The sequence below is a fragment of the Cetorhinus maximus genome, chromosome 18, assembly GCF_964194155.1.
Source record: "Cetorhinus maximus chromosome 18, sCetMax3.hap1.1, whole genome shotgun sequence".
Lineage (NCBI taxonomy): Eukaryota > Metazoa > Chordata > Chondrichthyes > Lamniformes > Cetorhinidae > Cetorhinus > Cetorhinus maximus.
Window position 1 is genome coordinate 96,324,265 of NC_135896.1, and position 21,231 is coordinate 96,345,495.

At 46.1% G+C, this 21,231-nt stretch overlaps 1 protein-coding gene across 2 annotated transcripts in view; it reads right to left on the minus strand.

Annotated features, from left to right (window-relative positions):
• LOC144693381 (ryanodine receptor 3-like) overlaps positions 1 to 21,231 on the minus strand; it is a 337,370-nt gene that overhangs the window by 36,921 nt on the left and 279,218 nt on the right. For both annotated transcript variants that reach the window (XM_078563242.1, XM_078563241.1), the window contains 5 exons: positions 20,967 to 20,984; positions 20,121 to 20,201; positions 9,517 to 9,605; positions 7,492 to 7,620; positions 4,022 to 4,126 (listed from right to left, as the gene is read on the minus strand). In XM_078563242.1, coding sequence (XP_078419368.1) covers positions 4,022 to 4,126; positions 7,492 to 7,620; positions 9,517 to 9,605; positions 20,121 to 20,201; positions 20,967 to 20,984 — 422 coding nt within the window. The remainder of the gene's footprint in view (positions 1 to 4,021; positions 4,127 to 7,491; positions 7,621 to 9,516; positions 9,606 to 20,120; positions 20,202 to 20,966; positions 20,985 to 21,231) is intronic.

Sequence of the window (21,231 nt, forward strand, 5' to 3'; positions counted from 1 at the left end):
TAAGGATGAGATTTCAGAATAATTGGAAGTGCATGGTAAAATCGGGCAAAGTCAGCATGGTTTCATCAAGGGGAGGGCATGCCTGACAAATCTGTTAGAATTCTTTGAGGAGGTAACGAGTAGGTTAGACAAAGGAGAGCCAATGGATGTTATCTACTTGGACTTCCAGAAGGCCTTTGACAAGATGCCGCACAGGAGGCTGCTCAGTAAGACAAGAGCCCATGGTGTTAGAGGCAAGGTACTAGCATGGATAGAAGATTGGCTGTCTGGCAGGAGGCAGAGAGTGGGGATAAGGGGGTCCTTCTCAGGATGGCGGCCGGTGACTAGTGGAGTTCCGCAGGGGTCAGTGTTGGGACCACAACTTTTCACTTTATATATAAATGATCTAGATGAAGGAACTGAGGGCATCCTGGCTAGGTTTGCAGATGATACAAAGATAGGTGGAGGGACAGGTAGTATTGAGGAGGCAGGGAGGCTGCAGAAGGATTTGGACAGGTTAGGAGAATGGGCAAAGAAGTGGCAGATGGAATACAACGTGGGAAAGTGTGAGGTCATGCACTTTGGTAGGAAGAATAGAGGCATAGACTATTTTCTAAATGGGGAGAGAATTCAGAAATCTGGAGTGCAAAGGGACTTGGGAGTCCTAGTCCAGGATTCTCTTAAGGTTACTTGCAGGTTGACACGGTAGTTAGGAAGGCAAATGCAATGTTGGCATTTATTTCAAGAGGACTAGAATATAAAAGCAGGGATGTGCTGCTGAGGCTTTATAAGGCTCTAGTCAGACCACATTTAGAATATTGTGAGCAATTTTGGGCCCCGTATCACAGGAAGGATGTGCTGGCCCTGGAGAGGGTCCAGAGGAGGTTCACGAGAACGATCCCAGGAATGAAAGGCTTAACATATGAGGAACGTTTGAGGACTCTGGGTCTATACTCGATGGAGTTTAGAAGGATGAGGGGGGATCTGATTGAAACTTACAGAATACTGAAAGGCCTGGATAGAGTGGATGTGGGGAAGACGTTTCCATTAGTAGGAGACTAGGCACAGCCTCAGAGTAAAGGGAAGACCTTTTAGAACAGAGATGAGGAGAAACTTCTTTAGCCAGAGAGTGGTGAATCTATGGAATTCATTGCCACAGAAGGCTGTAGAGGCCAGGTCATTGAGTGTATTTAAGACTGAGATAGATAGGTTCTTGATTGGTAAGGGGATCAAAGGTTACGGGGAGAAGGCGGGAGAATGGGGTTGAGAAACTTATCAGCCATGATTGAATGGCGGAGCAGACTCGATGGGCTGAATGGCCTAATTTCTGCTCCTATGTCTTATGGTCTATGGTCTTAAGAGAGGAGAAGAATTGCTTCAAAGCTAAAATCTATCAAAATATTTCAATATCATTGTATTTTAACATACATACACACTTAAACCCTGGATGAAGATCATGTTAAATGCTATCACTGTAAAGGCTTTCAGCAAGCAAAGCCAAAAAAGCTCTAGGAAAATATAAATATGATTTCATTCACTTCTCTGTTTTAAAATATCAAATTAGGTAGAAAGGAGTTTGAATGCTGTGCCATGAGAATCTCTTGCCTTGCTATCTTAAAGTAACCCAATGTTACAGCAACTAATGGAACCCATGGCTCAGACAATCCAGGAGCTTCGGAGATTTAGCTGTGGTGGTGGTGGTGGCGGGGGCGGGGGTTAAAATTCCAGTGTTTCCAGTTAGCAAATTTTCAAGCATGTTGTCCAGTGCAGTCAGGAATGATAAACTGTCCATGGAGTTACTTGTGATGAATTATTTGACCATACTGTACTTCAAACTTCTGCTGCTCCTCCAACAACATATTTTCTCGTTTTACATACTTTAGACAATTAGTACACTTTAGCTCTTACTGAGATAATTGGCCGTAATTGGCTGGAGTGAGGCAGTTAAAGGCATCTGCCAATAGTCACACTTGTCATTGCACGTTTAGTTTACTGAAGTTTTTTTTTTGCATGACAAGTTGCTGGAAGTGTGAGCTGAGGATGGCACAGAGAGAGAGAGAGAGAGAAACAGAGCACCTGGGACCTCAGTGAACATGGCATGACACACTGAGTATATCTCCTTAGCCAATCAGATTGAGGGATTATGAAATTAACAGCACAAGCACTGAGAAACATGAATCGAGTGAATTCAATGTCAAGTCAGTTACAGAAAGAGAGGGAGAGAAAGTTTTGATTCAGAGGGGGAGAAAGACATCAAAAAGAAAACGTTTTAAAATAATTAAGTGCGTAACACTTATAAAATCTCCCCAAACATCAACACCTGAAGAAATGAGACTCCACGCTTGAGATAGTTAATTTTCAGTGCCAGAGTTTGATTGGCAGAAATGAACTTATCACGTCATTAATCGAGCTGTTGGACAAGACTTATCTTTCTGTGGCGAGTTTAGTTTGTATCTATTTGCAAATACAGCATCTTCACGTCATTCAAGGGATTTCAGTGGGCACTCAGGCTGAATGTCATTTTTGTGAATCTCCAGCACAGTGGTGCAGCTTGGGCAGCAGCTTTTGGATATCTGTTTAATCCTGCATCTGTCCCTAGTCTGAAGCTGCTGTGCCATTTCCACATAAATAATGTTGAGCGTTATTAGCTTCACCGGTATTTTGACAGCAAATTTCAGGCCATTGATAGCAATATGCAGTCCATGGCTGACAACCCTTTCTGATGGTCAAGCCACTGTAAGTTTGGGGGAGCAGGGATTCCACGTGTCTGACAGGCACACCACTACCCCAGTCAATTTCCTTCATTGCTTTTGGTATTGACTAGATTTGAATACTGAAAGGTCATTGGGCCTTCTCCAAAAAGGCAAAAAATCTTCACTTCCTCCTCACCCATGTTGGTAAAAACGCACGGTTACATAAATAACATGACTCGCTCACTGATATTTTGTAAAGAGTTAACTTACTGGCTTCTAATATTCGATCCACTATGGCAAGCTGCACAATTTCCTTCAAACAGGATAAATGCAGGGGAATGAGGGCTCAGGTCACTAGAACAGCATCTGGATCTCATTCACATAGGGTTAAATAGAAATGCTCCCAATTCAAAAAAGTATAGGTGCTAAATTTGGCAATAGGAACAACATGGGCAGTGCTACTTAGGGACTGTGGCACAGCACCAACTTTTCCTTTATACTCTTTTGATTAAACCAAGTAAAACAAGTTAACAAATTAAGGACAAATAAATCGGCAGCCCCTTAAAGGGACACTGCAAAAAAGAAAGCCAAAATCTTAAAGGAAACTTACAAAATTCAAATTAAAACGTGGTTAAGGGGGTCGATGAAGTACCCCAGCCCCCGTGGTGCCCACCAGGCTCGGACTTTTCTTTTATGCTGGACCTAGGAAATTGGGGTGTTAAACCTAACAAATTCCACTGTATTTATAGCATTCTCCCTCAGAAATTAGTGGTGTTAAAACATTTTACTTAAACATATGTATCATTGCTGCATTTGGAATTGTTGCTGTAAATGAAAACAAAATATTTGGATCATGATGGATTGCCAGCATAATTAATAGTGGTCCCTTCCTGATCTTAGTGGGGGGGGTGGGGTTGATTCCGTAGCAACCATGAAGGACCAAGGCTTGATTTCTGATTCTTGCTGAATTAACTGATTTCTGCTGGCTCTTCTGTCGCCCCCCACCCCCCTCCCCCATTCCATACCTGCCTTTCTCTGAAACCATATTGCAGCAGGGATCATGTTTATATTTTGTACTGACGTCAAAAGGTTATTAATGGTAGTACCGCGGTCCACATTAGCGCTCAGTAACACAACAGCCCTCGGCGCTTATCAGCCTTTAATCATTTTCAACTTTTTAAAAAAACACAGATCATGGGGTTGACCTCAGGACAGCTCAGCTTCAAGTTTCAATTATCTGATAGTGTTGTAATCAAGGAAATTGCCATGTGCTGAACTCCTTAATTAAGGGAATCTTTTTCAAACGGTACTAGTACAGAAGCTTGTCATCAAGTTAGTGGGGGACGTACCTGAGAAAGCTTCATTTGCATATTTGCAAAAACATGAAGAAAACCGACCACTGCATCCCAGAGCCTGCTGTGGGCTAAACTCTGCTGGTTACCAATGCAAGGGCCCTAATCAAACAAAATCAGATGGATACATTTCAGAATAGGATGTCAATGACAAACCTTAATGCAATTTTGGATGTATTAGTTGATTTATGATTGATTACATTACGCCCAAGATGAACTTTGGAGACTGCAAGTACAAATGCATATTTTGAAAATCACAGAAGTACATTGAATACATAGAAATGAGAACACAGAAATAGGCTATTCAGTCCAAACAGTCCATGTTGTCATTAACCAAATTCAGATAGTTTTAGTCACTGTTCCACAGCATCACAGCTCTCTGAAATACAGGAATGGTTAGATGCAAGGAGACCAAGATCCATCCAGTCCACCCTTGTACCATGATAGTCACATGACACAAGAATTATGGAGTTGTTGACTACTCTGGACAGTCATTCTCAACAGCACACCCGGTTCCAGGTAGCTGAGGAAATCTCCAGTGGTTGAAGGCTTTGGGAAGTATTACCTTCAAGGTTACCTGTTCCTCCCAAACACATTATCCACCTTTTTTTTTTTAGTTTCCTCCATCCAAAGACACACAAGGCAGACAAAGCACATGCTTCCATTTCTCACTTTTCCTGGAGCAGGTTGCCATCCTGAAGCTATACCTTGAGAGATGCCATCAAGCTTGGCTAACCAGGAATCTCTCCCACTCTTACCATCTACCATAGCTGCATTGGAAGAATTTGCAGGTTGATACTCAACCTGTTTAGCCATGTTATGAACACACCTTCCTGGGGTGGGATTTGAACTCAGTGCTCCTGGCTCAGAGGCAGGGACACTACCACTGCGCCACAAGACTTCCTCTGAATATTACTCTTACTTATTATTAATGATTACATTTCAAAAGTAATCTGTTGGTTGGGGAATATACTTCAAGGTCCTTAAGATATGATAAACGTTATATAAATGTTCCTTTTTATTTTTTTCTTTCTTTAATTTAAACATGAAAAATTAACCTTAAAAAAATACTTCTTTGGAAACCAGTCCATGCATGTGTGTTAGGTGTGAGGCTGCATGGCTCAGTGGTAGAACCCTTCCCTCTGAATCAGAAGGTTTCAAGTTCCAGTCCTACTCCAGACACCTTGGCATTAAATCTAGTCAAACACTCCAGTGCATGCTGAGGGAGTGCTGCACTCTCGAAGGTGCCGTCTTTTGGATGAGATGTTAATGCAAAGCCCACCTGCCCTCTCAGGTGGATGTAAGAAATGCCATGGCACTATTTGAAAGAAGAGCAGGGGGTTCTCACCGGTGTTCTGGCAAATAAGTAAACCCTCAACCCAACTCGTGAAGAACAACTTACCTGGCCCTCATCACATTGCTGTTTGTGGGAGCTTCCTGTGTGCAAATTGACTGCCGCATTTCCTACATTACAACAGCACGTGTCATTCAAAAGTGCTTCATCAGCTATAAGGTGCTCTGGAACATCCTGAGGTCTTGAAAATTATGACAAAAATGCAAGTGTTTCTTTTTTACATCATGTCCCAAATTACTCAAATCATTATTTTCTAAAGGAAATCAATCTAATGAACATTTGAATGAATCACTATTATCTGTTCTCTGTGTCAAGAAGATTCTCCTGTCCTTTGCTCCATGATGCATACATTTAATCTTTTTATCCATGGTTCCATCGTCTTGGCCTTCCACTACTAGAAACAAATCGGTTTCTATCTACCCTGTCCTGTCCTTCCACAGCTTTCAACATTTCGATTACAAGCACCTTTGCAAACTGCAATTTGCTCTTGAGAATAGCCAATGTTGTCAAGTTTTGTTTTGTATTTATTCTTCCTCATATCAGACAGCATCCTACTGAATCTGCATTGTACCTACTCTAAAGCTTCAAAATCCTTCCTGTAGTTTAGAGCACAAAGCTGCACACCATATTCTAACCGAGATCTTAAGATTTGACATAGGTTCAATATAATCTCTTGCCTTTTGGAGTCTATACCTTAGGGTAAAACCTCGAAGCCCATTAGTGTTTTTCTCACAGCCTCAGCACCTCTAGTATCCTGTGAATCTGAACCATCAATTGCCTCTGCTTTCCCACATTACAATTCCATTTAGTGTATCTGCCGTTACTTTGCTACCAACATGCATCTGAATTCTGAAGGAGGCGTATATTGAGGCTCAATTCTTATATTTGAATCAAAGAAAGAATAAAAAAGGAATGTTTACAGAATGCTGATTCCTTGGACATGCGCTTGAATATGGTAACCTGCAGGAACCGGAAGGCGGAGTTAGACTGGGCAGCTTTTCTCAGTGCCACAGACACATTGGCCGGAATTTTCCAGCCCCTCCCCCTAGCGACAAGGCCAGCAAGCCATTGAAATCTCCATTCACATTGGCGGCAGGGGAAGATCCCGGCAGCGTGAGGAGCTGGAAAATTCCGGCCAACGGACTGAATAGCCTTCTTCTTTCCCATAAATTTCTACGACTCCGATCACATTTTTAGAACATCCCGAAATGCTTCCCAACCAGCGTACATATGAAGTGTCACAAGCATTCATGTCGACAAATGCCACAATGAGCTTGTGTGCTGTGAAGACCCCTGGATTTCAAATTGATGAATGGCCAGGTAATCTATTCTTCTTGGTGTTCCCTTAACAGTGCCGTGGGATCAGCTATGACCACACAGAAATTTATCGCTTGTGCTTGTTCGAATTGTGTACAACTGCTCAAAATTCAGCCATTGTACAATCCTTTAGTTTAAACAGTGGGGCTGGATTGTACAGCCTCCCAGTGTGGGGTTTATAGGCAGGGTGGCCTGTAAAATACTGTGGGTGCCAGGCCCACCACCCACCCACCCACCCTCCCTCCCTCCCTCCCCTGCCCCTGCTGCAATTTTAGCAGCCGGTGGGGGGAGGGGTGCTGATTTCTGGTAGTCCGCCCATCTGTGGGCCAAATGAGGCTGGTAAGTGGCCAATTAATGCCCACTCATTGCACTGCCATTGTGATATAACCATCAGCGGGAGGGTCCCACGTAAAGCATCAGCCCAGCAGCTTTCCTTGCTAGGGGGAGCCTTCCCTGGCCCCGTCAGAGGTTTAACTCCTCCACCTGATTCCCCTCCCCTCCTGGCTTGTTTATTCCGGACCCCTCTGACCCCCCTTGCCGAGGCCAGCCAAGCCTGCCCCGGCGAGACACCCAGACCGTACCTTGACTCCCGGCTCCAGCACAGCATGTCTTCCTGCAGGCTTTGCTGCAGTACTGGCAGTGGCCAGCATGTCTGGTGGCGTTGCCGGTACTGGAAAGCTGCCGGCCTTTGACCTGTTTAGCCTGGGGGGGCATTGACCATGGCACCCTGTTAAATTAAACCCACAGAATTGGTCTGATACATTACCGGATGCATGATAGGAAGCTGTAGTGTTACCTGAATATACTCAGTAAGTGAGTTGAAGATTTGTTTGGATACAGCTAATGCTTTTGAGAAGTTGCGCTGGCCTTGTCCATCCATGACATCTTTTCCTGAGTAATACCAATAGAAATCACTGATTGACTCCTGGAATTTAACAAGAGATGATTGACATTAATGTTTTATGTGGATTACAAATGAATATAGCACTTGTGTGTCCACTTAATGTGGAATGAGTTGTATTAAAATGCTCAACATTCTGTCCATTCCTATTACTGTCTCTCTCAGTTCTGCTGCCAGCTCATGGGGCCAAAAATCTTTTCACTTATTTGGTGAAGCATCAACAACGTATGTTGGCAGATCCTAAAAATCCAACTTCTCAATTCCAAATACAGAACAGTCACAAGAACAGGTGTAAAGATATCCATTTCTGCTGCCAGTCTTGGGAGTGGGAAGCCACTTCAATAGAAAAAAAAACATTCCTAATCACTCAGCTGATTTCTAACTGCTCAATGAGCTACTGAAGACTGTATTCTGGAATAGTGATCTACACCCCGTAATACAGAGGTCCACAATATTGTATTGTCGCTCATGGAGCTAACTGCAAATATGGTGAAGGTCACCTGTCTATAATGACCAGTGAGAAAGGTGCGAGTGCTCTAGTTGTAGACAGAAAGTGAAGAGGCCACAAAATTACATTTCAAGAAATTAGTCTTCCCTAGTAGCCACAAATAGTTCATAAATATTAACAATTCTTCACTTGGTAGTAGATAACTTCAGTATTGCTGAGAAAAAGAGACATGGCCCAAATCTTCTGATCAGGGCCAGAACTTCTATTTCCAATCCTGATCAGACAAAAAGGTACCCACTTACTTCTGTCCGATTTTTCTGGGCAATCTTTTGGTGGAGGATCCTGCAGAACTCACTGAGATTGGGAATCAGAGTGTCAGCGAAGGCAATCCACAAAGAAGCCACAGCCCCTTTTAACAGCGCTAGCTGCCATATTCTGTAAGTAAAGTTTAAATGTCCCAAAGGTTCTTTGAAAATTTACAGGGAGAAGGTATGTGGACAAGGAGGGAGGGCGGGTAAGGTAAGAGGATAAACGGGTAGGGTGGGTAAATAGTAGAGGGGTAAGATAAGTGTCTAAGGGGTAGGGCGGGTAGGTGGCTAAGGGGGTAGGGTTGGCAAGGGGTAGGGTTGGTAAGGTAAGTGGGTAAGGTGGGTAGGGTGGAAGGTGGTAGAGTGGGGGAAGGTCATGTCAGGTCGGGTCGGAGGGGATTCAGAGGTCAGGGAAGAGTCGGGAGGTGGGGGCCAGTCAAGTTGGGTCGGGGGAGTTGGGGGTATGGGGCAGTGAGCTGCTGGGGGCTAGTCAGGTCGTGTTGGAGGGTGTCGTGGGGGTCATGGAGAATTCAGAGGGTCAGGGGGGAGTCAGGTGGTTGGGGCTAGTCAGGTCAGGTCGAGGGGGTTGAGGGGAATTGAGGGGTACAGGGGGCAGGGCATTCAAGGGCAGAGTCGGGGTCAGCGTGAGTGATTGGGGAATCGGTTGTATAGCTACCCAGGTGTTAGACTAGGTTCTAATCTGTCTAACATTTCCTGGGTAACTATCCAGATAAGTAAGTTGGAATTATCCAAAGTCTCTGGCTCTAATTCAGAGTTGGAGGTTTTTTCAGAGAGTAGCGGGGAGCAGGGGAATTGCCCATTGGAAGTTCAAATTTCCCAGGCAATTCCCCCGGAATCACTGCATTGGAGCTTCTGAGGGGTCTCGTAGCATATCTTTGGGGGGGGGGTGTCCAGCCTCCAACTATCCGGAGACTGGAAGAGTTGGGCAGCTGTCGACGCATTTTCAGAGCCACCTTGCCACCAATCAGCACCCTTTTCTCATGCAGTATAAACTGCTGCTCCCTTTGAAATTTGGCATTCCTGCATCTGTCCTGATGTGTACATGACAAAAAGCTTTGACAGCCTGTCTCTTTTTCCAGCAATACTCAAATTAACCACTTTGCTCTGAACTGCACAAAACTTCATTGCATATCTTGGGATTACCTGAAGGCGCAGAAGATAGTCAACAGTGCTGATAATGATATTCACTGTTGTTGTGTTTCCTGTTTGCGTCCTCAGGTAATTCTGGAAATCTACAGTTTAAAAGAAAAATCTTTGAAATATTAGAGAGTACATAATTGTGCTGTGAAACATGGTATAGAAAGTAGGAGAGTTTGTGTCCAATTTTACTTTTGAAGTAAATTACAAGAGCATGATGATTATTAAGGATTAATTTGCACAAGAGGGTTCAACATGCCCTTCATTAGAATACCAGGAATATGTGCCCAAATAAGCAAGTTAATAAACTTTCCTCATGAATGGGAACACATCTGGCATGAGGTATTCCTTCCCAGACCAGTATGACAACATTAATTTATTATTCATGGTCTATTTTTGTTATGTCTTCTTCTGTGCAGTATTTAGGGAGCTAAAATCAGGTTCACTTAAAAAAACACATCTCTGTTTGAGACCTGCACATTTCAATTATCCTTGTCTATTTACTCTCCAAGATTGGATGAGACCAATTGGCTTTTAAGTGTTGTTTGCAAAGCTATTTGGGTTCATCTCTCCAGCAACATTTCCTGATAATTGATTCCTTTATTCTGAAAATGGGCACCGGATTTGCAGACACTCTAGGGATTAGTCCTTCGTTCCTCTATGTTTTTAATTCTATGTGAGATTGGTAGTTTTGTTTGGCTCCACAAGATTGATTTCCTGTGTTCTTGCTTGAGCTTTGGAAGGTAATGGAAAATATATCTTGGGCAGCCATCAGCAGTTAAGGTCATTGAGATAGAAGCTTCAGAATTAATGGGAGTAATTTCAATTCCCCAAAATGAGTGGGTTTGCAGACACAGCAACGCTACCGCCACACAAATCAAGGGTCAAACTCTTATAAAAAATCAATAATTTCGATATAAAAATCATGAGTTACTATTTTTCTAAAAAACATAAACCAATATAGACTGACATATATAAACCTCATTAGTGGGTTATTTAATCTCAGATCAGAATTCTTTGCAGAAACTATGGGCGGAATCGTCTGCTCCCATTGGTGACGGTGGCTTGCTTGGTGGTATGAGCGGACAATATGGTGGGCAGGCCAAAAATCGGTTTCACGACATTGTGAAAGCGGTTTGCAATCATCCGCTCTGCCCGTCAATGGCGGGGGGCCATATTTCGCATCGTCACAGCACATCGGGAACTTCATTGTAATACATCTGAATATCATTATAAGTCCAGCTCGCCAGAATCATCCCCACCCCTGCACTTCGCTCAGGACTTTGAGGTTGGTTTGCCTACCTTACTGTGGGCAGCACTCGCAGTCATCAGCGCCAGGCTTCGCAGGCAGCACCACATCACTCTTAGTGGGGCTCACGGGCAGGTCTCTACCTACCAGACCAACCATAAGGCGGGGGTGGCTTTTCAATGGCTGCAGGGCTAGGGTTTGCTTGGGGAAGGGGGAGAAGTAGCCTCAGGAAAGGGACGAGGGTGCAGAGCTATGGCATTACTGAGGAAGAGGGGGTATCCCAAGGTGTGTGTGGGGACACATGTTGATCTGTGCAAGTAGCCTCAAGATGGTGATGGCTGAGGGGGCAGTCTCCAGAGGAGATGAGGCCAGATAGAGATGTGAGGGTGTGTGTGAGAGAGTGGGTGGTGATGTCCCTTGAGCTGGCAGTGAGTGAGATGCCAGTGAATGTGTGATGAGCTTGTGAGTGTGTGAGTTTAGAGTGACGAGGTGGTTGCTTTACTCTGGCAGCACAGATGAGATCATTTATCCTCTTTCTGCACTGGATGGCCAACCTCTTTTGTACAGCGTTGGCACTGACCACCACTGCCACCGCCTCCCAAGCCGGAGCGGTGACACTGATGGGTCTCCCACGCCCAGAGTAGGGGTAGAGGACATCACAGTGGGCTCCAAAGGTGTCCAGAAGGCATCCCAAGGATGTGTCACTGAATCGGGGGGCTGCACTCTTCTTGGCTTTTGGGGCCATGTCTTCACTGGTGCCCTCCTGGGCTGGAAGCGCTGAGAGGTGTACGCGTGACTGCACTTTAAATAAATCGCCCAGCATGAGGAAGCGGCAAGGTGATGGCGTGGCTGGCAAATCAGAGGCAGCCTGCCAGCGCAATGCGTGTTTCCCGGGAATGCATGATTAAGGCGCATAAACCTGCCATTGCAGCCAACAGGTAAAACGTCCTTTTTCCCATCCATGGATGCTGCGGAGGCTTGCTGTGATGTCCTCTACCGCCACCCTGGCCTCAAGAGGCCCATGAGTCTCACCACTCTGACTCGGGAGGTGGTGGCAGAGGTGGTTAGTGCCAACACTGCATACAAAAGGTCAGCTGCCAATGCAGTCCAATGCAGAAAACGGATGAATGATCTCATCCGTGCCACCAGGGTAAGTCAATCATCTCATCACTCTAAACTCACACACTCACAAGCCCATCACATTCACTGGCATCTCACTCACTGCCAACTCAAGGGACATCACCACTCACTCTCTCACACACACCCTCACATCTCCATCTGGCCTCATCTCCTCTGGAGACTGCCTCCTCAGCCCATCCATGGCTCCACTCGGCGCACATGTCTGGCATCCTTCTCATTTGGCCTAGCATGTGCCTTTCTCACAGGCTCTCGATCTGGACAAGATCGCGCAAAATCACTGGGAGAGGTCCCAGATGGGGGAGTGGAGTGCCGGATAGCAAGGTCCTCACTCCGTTGGAGTTGGCTGGAAAGAACATGAACCATTCCTGCGGCGGCGGTGAGATCGGCGGCGAAAACCCAGGTGAGGATTCTGCACCACATCATCCCTCTCTCAACGTTACTCTGAGTCCACCTTCCCGTGTTCAGTGCAGCTGCCAAGCACTAATAATCTCCACTTTCTGTCCTAGGCACATCGGACATGTCGCCCTCAGGCAACCGTGACCCTGGCCCCAGTGCTGAGAGCACCTTGGATGAGGACCCTGAGGGCAGCATCATTGAAGGCCCGTGTTCACCCACACCCTCCACCAGCCCGGTGACACACACCTCAGTGGGACCTAGAGGTAGAGTGGCCTTGGGATCACAATCTGGTGAGCACAGCACACAATCTGTTCCACAGCAGGCAGAGGCAGAGACATCCTTGGTCTCTGGCACTCGGAGGACTGTTGGAGGCAAGGAATCTGCTGAGTCCGAGTCAGATGTTGAGCCTCTGGACTCGGTTCTCAACAGTTGTTGGAGCTGCCAAGACAATCAAGGGAACATCAGGAAGGGATGCACTCCTCAGATTGCCAGGGATGATGGAGGGGTCCATCCGCTTTCAGTCTGAGGTGATAGCGCCAGCATGCCAACACACCGAGGCCATGGCCGGCAGGATGGCAGCTGCCATGAAAACTCTGGTCCAGGACATCGGGCCTGCACTGCTGCACTGGCTGAACTCCATCGCTGATGCCATAGTTGGCCTCCAACAGTGTCAGCGCGAGAGGGGTGCGGGGCAACTCGATCTCACTCCAGCTTCTCCTTCTCCTCAAGGAGTCAGCCAGGGGCCTGCGGGCACTCATAGGAAGGAGGACCAGCAGCTCGACACCCCAGGGCCATCTACCCAGGTGACTCTGGGAATGTCCGGCCGATCCAAATCCTTTCTTCCTTTGACCTCCGCAGCTCCAGCTCCACAGGCAAGGAGGGTGCAGCTGGTCCACAGCAGGACACCCAAAGCAGGCCGGGGTCCTCCAGGTCTTGGCCCTCCAGAGGACGCACGTCGAAGTTATTAGAGGCACAGTCAGCAGGCTGCCTCCACCTCCACTGTGGTTGTCAGGGGAGCACCCCTGACCCTGAGTGCAGACCCTGTGGCAGGGTTATAAAGGTTGAGAAGATGTAGTTGCACAGGTGTTTATCACTTGTACATACTGTTCACGATTGTAAATAAACTCCCAAGAATGTCTCCTTGCCTATGGCTCCTTGTTCTGATGAGCAGTGTTCATGTCACTCAGATGTGAAACCCTGGCTCCTGCACAAGATAAAGGCAGGTGTCTCAGTCCAGGGCCTCTTCCCCGTGCTTTGTGTAACCTTCAGACCAAAGAGATGGTCCGGCTTCACACTCATTGGACACATTACTGATGCCTGCACCGCGATGGTGCTGGTCATTGCTGCCAGAATGTTGTGGGCAGGCATCACAGAGTTCCCTCATTCTCTCTGTGTGCTCTCAGCACCTTTGAGGTGGGGCTGGCCCCCCATCTGTTCAGCATCTGTGTCCGGTGACACTGTGCTCCTGAAGGGGTCAGCTGCTGAAGGCAAGGATCAGGTGCATTTAAAGTTTCACAGCTGTGTCTCCATGATACCATCCTGACTGCGGAGCGCAAGTGAGCTGCCCTCAGCCAGACAGGAATCAGATGTTCACAGAGGCAATGTGAAGATCTATGGACTGTCCTCACTGCATCTCGTCATCATCCTCCAGAAATCTTGCAGCTATGAGGACCTCCCGATTGTGTCTACCTCGTCTGGTCAGTGCAATGGCCTCAGTGTCAATATCCTCGTCTTCGAGGACCTCCTCATTGTCATCCCTTTCAACGTCCTCCTCATCGGAGGATGTGTGCAGCTCCTCCATCTCCTCCTCAGCCAGGTCCTCCCCCTATTGCAGCACCAGGTTGTGTAGCGTGCAGGAAGCTACAATGATGCGCGACACCCTCGGTGGACTGTATTGCAGTGCTCCGCCGGATCTGTTGAGGCACTAGAACCTCATTTTCAAAATGCCTATTGTTTGCTCTACCAAAGCCCAGGTTACGGCATGAGCCTCACTATACCGTCACTCTGCTGCAGTCTGAGGCCACCACACAAGCGTCTTCAGCCATGTCCTCTGTGGGTAGCCATTGTCCCCGAGGAGCCAACCCTGCAGCCTCTCTGGACCCTGGAAGGTATCAGGGATCTGAGACCTGCTAAGGATGTAGGACTCGTGGACGCTCCCTGGGAATCATGTGCAGGCCCGTAGGATGCGTTTGTGGTGGTCGCACACCAGCTGAACATTCAGTGAGTGGAAGCCCTTGCGATTGATATAGTTGACTCCTTGTTGCCATGGAGATCTAAGCGTCAGGTGAGTGCAGTTGATGGCATCCTGCACCTGTGGAAAACCTGAGATCTGCTCAAATCCCAGCGTTCTTGCATCCTGGCTTTCCTGATCCCGGGCGAAATGCACAAAGTTCTGTGCCTTTGTGAAGATGGTGTCCGTAACCTCTTGGATACACTTGTCCATGGAAACTTGTGAGATCCCGTACAGGTCACCTGTGGAGCCCTGGAAGGAGCCACTGGCATAAAAATTGAGCACCGCTGTCACTTTCACAGGCACTGGCAGTGGATGCCCTCCATGTCCCTGTAGCACCAAATCCTGCAGCAGGTGGCATATGTGACCAACCAGTTGCCTAGACATGAGCAGTCTTTGGAAACACTGGTTCTCAGTCATCTGCAGGAATGACAAGCACCATCTATGGACCCTGGGTCTATCGAGGCATCTATGAGAAACAGCTCCCTGTGGATTTTCAGCTGTGTACACAGCAGGCCCTGCCGCCCCTTCATCTTGAGGTAGATGCTCCTCCCTTTGCCGAGCCAGGTGCCTCCACCACTCTCTTCTTCCTCTCCGCTCCCTGTAAACCATGAGGCATTCACTAAATCACCAGGCTCCATGACCCTGATGTTCTCCTCCTGCAGGATCAAAGGCAGAGATGTGTGGGTTAGCATATGTTTCTTAAGGATCTCTCTTGGTTAAGTCTGAAGGCCCCTTCACACATGCAGGAGGGTGCTGGCCACCACTTGGATGGCCAGTGTGCCGTGTGCTCATTGGCTGTCCGAAACCCCACCCACCTCCGCCCCCACTCCACCTGACCGATTGGCGGCAGCTTTGCCCACTGGACTGCATGCTGTGCTCTCAGCTCAGGCGCAGGCATCTCCTAACCCGCACTGCAGGGCTGCACTGTTAGCTTAAACCATAATGGACAATGGTCCAAACCTTAATAAAGACATTGCAAGGGGCTGTGAGCACCTCCACCAGTGACTGCACCATGGCCCCTTTAACAAGGGGATTCTACAACTTGCCCAGTCGGTCAATTGCTCTGCTGCTCCCTAAAATGCACATTAATTTGCAGTCTGTGCCCGAGGGTGAAAGGTTCTGGAGCATTTAGTGGCACTTTCATGCTTTTGTGTTGTTCGAGTGGGCGGAAACGTTTCAGAGGCCTGACTCCCAGCCTGTCAATGGAGCTGCAGCTGCTGAACGGTCTCAGCTACAGGAGAATGCTCATTTTATACAAGCTTTTCCAAGTGCGTGGCCGCTTCCCTCACCCCCCCCTCCCCCACCCCCAGCATGTGCCTGTGTACTTCCTTCAGTCTGTGCTGCCTTCCCAACCTCCCATTCTCCTGCAGCTGAGAGCAGCAGCAGCTCCATTGACAGGCTGGGAGTCAGGCCTCTGAAACTTTTCCGCCCACTCGAACAACACAAAAGCATGAAAGTGCCACTAAATGCTCCAGAACCTTTCACTCCTCGGACGCAGACTGCAATTTAATGTGTGTTTTAGGGAGCAGCAGAGCAATTGATCGACTGGGCAAGTTGTAGAATCCCCTTGTTAAAGGGGCCATGGTGCAGTCACTGGTGGAGGCGCTTACAGCCCCTTGCAAAGTCTTTGTTAAGGTTTGGACCATTGTCCATTATGGTTCAAGCTAACAGAGCAGCCTTGCAGTGCAGGTTAGGAGATGCCTGTGCCTGAGCTGAGAGCACAGCATGCAGTCCAGTGGGCAAAGCTGCCGCCAATTGGTCAAGTGGAGTGGGGCGGAGGTGGGTGGGGTTTCGGACAGCCAATGAGCACACGGCACACTGGCCATCCAAGTGGTGGCCAGCACCCTCCTGCATGCGTGAAGGGGCCTTCAGACTTAACCAGCAGAGGTTCTAGGACACATACACTAACCCACACATCTCTGCCTTTGGTCCTGCAGGAGGAGAACATCAGGACCGTGGAGCCTGGTGATTTAGTGAATGCCTCATGGCTTACAGGGAGCAGAGGAGGAGGAGAGAGTGGTGGAGGCACCTGGCTCGGCAAAGGGAGGAGCACCTACCTCAAGATGAAGGGGCGGCAGGGCCTGCTGTGTACACAGCTGAAAATCCACAGGGAGCCGTTTCTCATAGATGCCTCGATAGACCCAGGGTCTATAGATGGTGCTTGTCATTCCTGCAGATGACTGAGAACCAGTGTTTCCAAAGACTGCGCATGTCTAGGGAACTGGTTGGTCACATATGCCACCTGCTGCAGGATTTGGTGCCACAGGGACATTGAGGGCATCCACTGCCAGTGCCTGTGAAAGTGACAGCGGTGCTCAATTTTTACGCCAGTGGCTCCTTCCAGGGCTCCACAGGTGGCCTGTGTGGGATCTCACAAGTCTCCATGGACAAGTGTATCCAAGAGGTTACGGACACCATCTTCACAAAGGCACAGAACTTTGTGCATTTCGCCCGAGATCAGGAAAGCCAGGATGCAAGAACGCTGGGATTTGAGCAGATCTCAGGTTTTCCACAGGTGCAGGATGCCATCAACTGCACTCACCTGATGCTTAGATCTCCATGGCAACAAGCAGTCGGCCTGACCCGCACAGGAGCCCTTGCCCCCAGCACCACACCAAATGCCAGTCGGGAAAAAGCGACTTGTCTGTGCCCCCACCAAATGCACGGTGCCTCTTCTTTGATGTGTCCTATGGGCGATGCTCGTGAGCGCTGCACAAGTTTGTGTGCACTCACCTCTGAGTTCCCCTCGAAGGTCAGGTCGCCAGGTGCGTGCCTTTTAAAGGCAGTTGTGAAGTGCGCCGCTCTGAAGTCACACCGATGTGGGCGGTAAATTTGACGTGTGGGGAATTATTCCGACATGTGGGCACAACAATGAGATGCAAATGCATTCAAATTAGGTTCCTGACATTGGACGGTGGGAAACGTGACCCGCCATTGACAGGTTGAGCGGATGCTCGCAAACTGGTTAACTGATTTTTGGCCTTCTCACCACATTGTCCGCTCACACCCGCCATGATGCTCACCGCCAATGGGACTGGACGATTCCGCCCATGAACTCTGCTTTGTTCCTCAGTATTTCCAGCATTTTCTGTTCTTATTTCATACTTTATATCAAGTTAGTATAGTTTTATTAATTGACACTCATTTCCCCTCTGTTAGAATTAGAGAATGGCATGTTAAAAACTAGATTATAAATTCAATTCATTGTCACCAAGGGTTACGCCATCACCATAGCAAAAGCTTGTGCTAAGGCGAAGAAGCAGATAAGGGAGATGGATGGTCCGTGCTGACTGCAAGCGCAGACCCTGTTGGGCTCCCGATTGGGTGGAATGGGGGTTATGGAAGAAACATGGATTGGATGGATCTTTTAGTCGTTCTCATTTTGGAATAGTTGGTTTGGGCCGTTCTCAGTGTAGAAGGGTCAAGGAGGGCATCAATCCATCAGGTACAGGTGAATACGTTAGTAAAGGAAAGCGAATAGGCCATGTCTATTGCTCCCCAGAGAATTTTCAATTGTTCTTTATGAACTGCTGCCCAGATCCTGTCTTTTACTAATATATATTTATCCTTATAATCCAAAATCTAACTTCCAAGTATTTCCACGGCTTTCTTTTAAAGGAGTTAATCAATTAGATAATTTCACTGGGAGTCTCTTCCACTGACAAGTTATTCTATGGAGGAAACAATCTTTATAGATTTAGCCTTGCTTCAGGCTTCTTAATTGTAAATTGATATTGTTTAAACCTGTGCTTCCAGTCAATGTTAAATTTAGCTTACAGCTAAAGCATTTATGTTTCACATCATTTCACTGACTTGCATCATGTGTCCTTCAATCTTCTTTTGTCAAATGGAACTAAGTTCTTTAGAACTGTGAATTCTACGTCTGTGATTATTCCTTGCTGGTCTTCTGACTACCTCTAATAAACCAAGGGCCTTTTGAAGATGTAATTTTTAAAATTGCAAGTAAATGTTCCTGATTTAACGTGACCAGTGATTCACATTAGATTAGAATAACTTCTAACTAAATTAAATGCTCACAAAATATATCCGAACATTTGAGTAGCTTTTTTGGATGATAGTTTCACATTAACTGTGATAGACAGGCATCCCATCCTGGGTGTGCCCTGCCTAGTACCCATTGCCTGTTGGGATAGGCTCTGATTCCCTGTGACCCTGAATTGCTTGAAGCGGTTCTGGAAAAGTGAATGAGAGTGAGTTTCACATGGATTAGAAACTCAATGAAGGATTAATAATCACACCCTAATCTTCTGTTTCTCTGCTTCAGTAATAAATACTTTGCAAGTGGACATATTTGTTTCCAATATACATTACCTATAATTTATCCTTTTATTGTATATATAATCTCCTCCCCATTTCTCCTGAGAGTATTGATTCCTTGCTGGGTACTTTCCACATGAGCTGGACACCTGGCGGTATTTTCCTCAAGTGACCATTATTCATGCTTAAGCCTTGACAGGCTATCCAACCATGTGAGGCATAACATGATCCTGTCCTCGGATGGTAAGCACTCACATTCAGAGGTGGTCCCTAAGTACAGAGCACGAGAGCAGTACCTGTCAGTTCTCGGATAGGGATCAGCACCAGGAACCTTGGATGATTTTTTTCCTTTCCCTAAGGGAGCCAAGATCAACTGCAGCACCTACATAACCAACGAGGCTTGCGCCAACTAATTTAGAGTAATCCTAGGTGGTGGTATGGTCACTGGACTAGTAATCCAGTAATCATGGCAGATGGTGAGATTTGAATCCATTAAAAAATCTGGAATTTAAAGTCTAATAGTGACCATGACAACTATCATTGATTGTCATTAAAAACCCAACTGCTTCACTAACGCCCTTTAGGGAAGGAAATCTGCTGGCCTATATATGGCCACGGCAATATAGTTGACTCTTAATTGCCCTCTGAAATGGCCTAGCAAGCCACTCAGTTCTCAAGGGCAGGTAGGGATAGGCAACAAATGCTGGCTTAGCCAGCGACGCTCCCCTCTCCCATCCCATGAATGAATAAAAAAAGAAATTAATAATCAGTGTGCTTCAGCTACTTGGTTAAACTGGCTATGACATTAGGGGAGCCAGTCTTAATGAGGTGCATTAAAATCCATTGATCATTCCTTACTAATCTGCCTTATTAACCTCTTCCCTCATTTGTCACTGAGTATCATCATTAGGAGGTTTTATAAAATGACAGAGAAATACTCTACTTCAAGTCACTGTGAAAAGCGAGGATCCTCATCTGTGTTTCCCAGGAAGAGCTGTTTCACAGTGAGGGAAACTAGATCACACCACACTACTGTCAAATCTTGCTGTATTATTGTAGTGCACTGTGAACCACTTCATAGTATAATCGGAGATGCACAGTTTATTGTTCAAACTGAATCAGTGGACATAAAGAAAATTAAACTTTTTTGACATCAACCCTGAGAGAAGAATGGGAACTTGGCACTGCAACAAGCCTGGAAATTGTTTTTCACCGTTAACAGAGGTAACATGTGTCTGCTCTGCTTTCATCTTTTTCACTTGCGTTATGAAGGTTGTTGTGATGCACTTCAGCAAATACCAGAACTCAACTCACCATAGTTATGCCCCTCACATAGCAGTTGCAAAAAGCGAAACAAATCCCGAGTAAATTCATCATTCTGCAAAACTTTTTCACCTGAATAAAAAGAGTAAAAGGCAAATGATAGCCCGATACTGAAAGGAATCCCAGCACTTGGCACAGCACTACTGAGATCAATTGCAATCAGTATTTAACAAATCATGAAAGTCAACAATCGCACACAACACTCTACATCATTCCACATTGCATCATTTAAGGTTGTGCATCAATTTGATCACCAAATGACTTCTTTAATTGTACCAAACTAGATTTATGTCAGAACATTTTGTGGTCAGACTAGTTTTACATTTTTTTATAGACAAAATTCATGTCACAATTGAGTTTCTTCCACATTCTTGCTCAAGATTAACTTGTAGTGATCTACATAGTAATTGTTTGACTAACAATAAATACAAATGCAATGTTAATGCAAATATAGATTTTGAATTTTGATGCCGTAAAAAAACACAGAAGTATTCCATAGTGCATACAAAAGGATTTAAAATTGAAACCAAAACATTATTTAAAGAGCACACAATCTTTGTATTCAACCTTAATTTTTAAGTGCATTCTTCATTGACAGACTCAGTAAACTTCCATTCCAAAATTCTAACATACAAACATGTTCAAATGTTATCCTAAATGCAGAGCCACACAATAAGCAGTTTTAATGGACCAGAAAAAAATTGTTTTTACATCCAATGACCCATCATGGAGTGACTATGTCCACATTTGGAATATGAACCATGGTTTAATATTTTTTCTAGTCCACTTTTTGTGAGTTTAGCCAGTCAAACGTAAATATCCAAACCATGTATTTACCATGTTCACGAACAATGACTGTGGATCAATGGTTTTAGGGTTCGGGGGAGAGGAGAAAAATGTGAGTAAATGGTTTATTAATGAAACATTTTAAAAAAATTAAACATAAAAATATGATGAACTCGTAAGACTACAAGTCAAAATCAGCAATGAGCACATAATAATTGTGAAATAATGAAGGCGCAATAACAGGATAACAATTTCTAGGAAATAATGGGCTGAATTTTAGCTCCAGGTTTGATTCCAGTTCAGGAACCTGGAAGTG